Source organism: Nelumbo lutea, chromosome 1 (genome assembly GCF_056320005.1).
Source record: "Nelumbo lutea isolate HS-2025 chromosome 1, American lotus-T2T, whole genome shotgun sequence".
Classification (NCBI taxonomy): Eukaryota; Viridiplantae; Streptophyta; class Magnoliopsida; order Proteales; family Nelumbonaceae; genus Nelumbo; species Nelumbo lutea.
The window spans coordinates 215,018,074-215,021,406 of record NC_142684.1 but is presented as its reverse complement, the minus strand read 5'-3'; the positions used below and the strand labels follow the sequence as shown (position 1 = coordinate 215,021,406).

At 35.7% G+C, this 3,333-nt stretch overlaps 1 protein-coding gene across 1 annotated transcript; it reads right to left on the bottom strand.

Annotated features, from left to right (window-relative positions):
- Positions 1–1,132: 1,132 nt before the first annotated feature.
- Positions 1,133–2,665, bottom strand: LOC148880917 (F-box/FBD/LRR-repeat protein At5g56420-like). The gene is made up of 3 exons (XM_088977548.1): positions 1,772–2,665; positions 1,643–1,715; positions 1,133–1,548 (listed from the first exon to the last, which is right to left on the bottom strand). The coding sequence occupies exons 1-3, from the start codon at positions 1,982–1,984 to the stop codon at positions 1,133–1,135; spliced, it is 702 nt and encodes a 233-aa protein (XP_088833674.1). The 5' UTR covers positions 1,985–2,665.
- Positions 2,666–3,333: the final 668 nt, after the last annotated feature.

Sequence of the window (3,333 nt, the reverse complement as noted above, 5' to 3'; positions counted from 1 at the left end):
AACCAGTTACGATTCCTTATAAAATTGGATAAAGTATTTTGGAAAGATTTTGAATAATCTTTCATTTCCACATTCCTCTGGTTCCGTTAATTTTTACTTAATAAACATTTTGTGGTTCTGCGACTGTTAAACCAAAAAAAACAATTAATGAAGGTGTTTATGATACATATCCACATCAGTAAAATGCTAATAAATGCTTGCTTACCTGATTTAGATAGCTCCACAATGAAACTTTTTTAAACGGGAGAGACACAGAAACCGAAGTTTGGTTTTGCAAACTTCAATACATGCAAATGCAATTAATGAGGCATTTGATGACTAGGTGCCTATGTGACACCATCAATAAATGTTTACTCAATAAACGTAAACCAAACCAAACATATAGAATATGAGTTGCATTAAAATCTTGAGTCAAAACTGGGCATACCCCATTTTTGTGTTTTATAACATGAATGATTTACATAATTAACACTAATTAATTTAATTTGCTTTATCTGCATAATTAATAGTAAATTGGTTAATTATAAGCTTCCATAGTAAATACTTAATTTATACTAATTAATTCACTAAATTTTTAACACTTTACACCTTTAATTTATTAGGTTTCTTAATAAAACTTAGATTGTTTAACTAACAAAATTACTTTGGGATGACAATTTTCTCCATCCTCGCCAATTATTCGACCTCCCCGACCTAATGGAGATTAATAGGGATCCCTAATTGGAGATGGGGATGGGGATGGAGAGTGAAGCCCCTACCCTGATTATATATGTTCAATATTATTTACATTATATATACTTCAAAATATATTAAAAATATTATTTATATTTTAAAGATTTCCTCTATTTTAAGTGAAACTATTTTTCAAAAATACTTTTAATTAACTTTAATTACATGATTAAGAGTAAATTGGTTAATTTTGCCAACAGATGCAAATCAGATTCACAGAAGCTTGGAAACACCTCCAAATAGTTCACGTTACCAAATGTAGGCAGGAGGGAACTACAATCTCCATAGATCAGATGCTAGGAGAAAATGGTGATAAATGCCCGTTATATAGAGGATTAAATGAATTGCAGTACGAAAACAAAAGATAGAAGACAATAGAAGGAGATGGTTGAAAGAAGCAATCTTACCTCCATGCAGAGCCTGATATTTTTAAACGCTTGGCTTTAGTTTTAGAGACCACATTAAGAAGATCAAGCAATACGAGGCAAAATTTTCTATTGCTCACTTCAGAGTATCTATCACTATGAATTGAAAAAGCAGCTAATGAAGGTAGGTCCCCTAGAGAATAGACTCTTGCCCAAAAATATATGTCCAGTGTCACAACCCTTGGGGCATATAACTTGAACACCACATTTTCACCAGGATTACCGCGATTACAATTATAATGAAAATCACTTATGCTTAAGCTCTTCAATGCAGGAGCAGAAATGTTGAAAACCTTAAGCTTTTTCCAATTGCATCCTATTATTTGTAATTCTTCAAGAACTGGACAGCTAGAGAAAATTGTTTGTCGAGTAATCATTAGAAAATGTAATGAAACTCAGGTGAAGCTTCTTGATGGATGGAAAACAAAAGCAAAGAGAAGGTTTAAGCTGATAATTCACTTCCAGCCTCAGTGAAATTAAAGACCGGCAGGTGAAGAGGCACCGAGGCAGATTAATAGGCTGTTTCACAGGAATGCTGAGGGAGAGATTTTGAACTTGGTGCTGTATCGCAGCATTTATCCAAGCATTAAAACGACAAGGATCAATGCAATAATGACAGTTTTGTCACAGAACAAGAGCTCATCATCTAGGTAAAGATGGGTGATGAAGGTCCACAGGTACTTCCATCTTGTTGATAATATACTGGTCCGTACAGCATCTTTTATGGGGAGAAAAGAGAGAATGAGATGAAGAATGTGATCGGGTAAACTGCTTAGCCTAGCTTCCCCTTGGTACAAGCACTTCTTCGCATTAGTTCTAGAAGTTGGCATTGCAACAAATTTTTCCTTCCGTGGTCGCAGATTTGATTCTGAAGCACTACCGACTGCAACTAAACAAGAAAAGGAAGGGAAAGGATTAATCGACTTTCTCAGTCATTTCTTAAAACAGTTATAGTGCCTCAAGAACCATAATACATAGCTTAAACCATGAATAAGAATAGAATAACCGCATATCAGACGGTATGCCGAGCCCAACCATGTAATTAAAACCCCATGAAAAAAAATCTATTTACTTTTGTAAATATAAGAAGAATCTCAATGATGGTTCGTTCCAGAGAGAGAGAAAGAGAGAGCCCTGGCAATCCTCGGTATAACTGAACTGAAGATAAGATGAAGAACCAGAGACGATTTATCAATCAATTGCAGGCAAATGCTTCAATTAAAAATTTCACATTGACAAAGGAGAATAATAGACGGAAAACAAAAGGTTCGGACACCCTTTATAGCCTTGCATTGGAAATATGAGGAGAGCAAGGAAGGAAGGAGGCCGAAGAAGCCGGAAAAATAAGGAAAAGCGTAAGCGTGGGCGGTTTGGATACCACTCCGGATCCAGTGCGTTCGGACTTCGAATTCAGTTACATTTCAACACGTTACTAGAGTAGATTAAGATTACTATAAACTTGCAACCGGTTGAATGACAGAAACCGACTTCAGTCGGTGCAAGTCTATGCTCACACGGTTTGAAGTTTGAACAACCTCTTCCAATCTTGCATTCGAAATATCTTCCCGTTCAAACAGCTGACTAAAGCCGAACTTCTGAACTTTCGAGTCAAAACCAGTTACGATTCCTTGTCACCATCACATACTTTCTTAATTCTATCTCTCATAATGCCATGTCACTACATAAATGTTCACTAGATAATTTAATTGGTAAAAAAATGGTATTCGAATTCAACCGAATGTCCAATTTGAATTATCCGAATTTGATTTAATTATGTCAAATTTTGGATTTGAAATCGGATTTTCGAATACGGTTTATAGGTCTATATATATAATATATATTAATCTATTATATAATATAAAGGTTAAAAAAATAAAAATTAACGAATAATAAATTCAAAAATCTCATCGAACTCTTTCATTCAACCGAACCTGAACCTTCTTACCACCTCTCTCTCCTCTTCTCAAAACCCTAAAAGTGTAAAACCCTAACCCTCCAACCTCCGTCACTCCCTTTGTCGTCGTCGGATGTCACCCAAGCAACCACCATTGGTCCATCACCGGTCATCGCCCTTCATCGTCGTCGTTGCATCTCGTCACCTCTATCTCTCTTTTCTCGGTCTCTGTCTTCTTAGTGACAGTGAGATTGTGAATCGCCACTAGGAACCCATCACTATTCA

Coding starts and splice junctions, on each gene's coding strand:
- LOC148880917 (XM_088977548.1), bottom strand. CDS start 1,984: ATGCCAACTTCTAGAACTAATGCGAAGAAGTGCTTGTACCAAGGGGAA. Junction 1,716..1,771: donor TCTTGTTCTGTGACAAAACT/GTCATTATTGCA, acceptor GCTGCGATACAG/CACCAAGTTCAAAATCTCTC. Junction 1,549..1,642: donor GCCTCGGTGCCTCTTCACCT/GCCGGTCTTTAA, acceptor GCTTCACCTGAG/TTTCATTACATTTTCTAATG.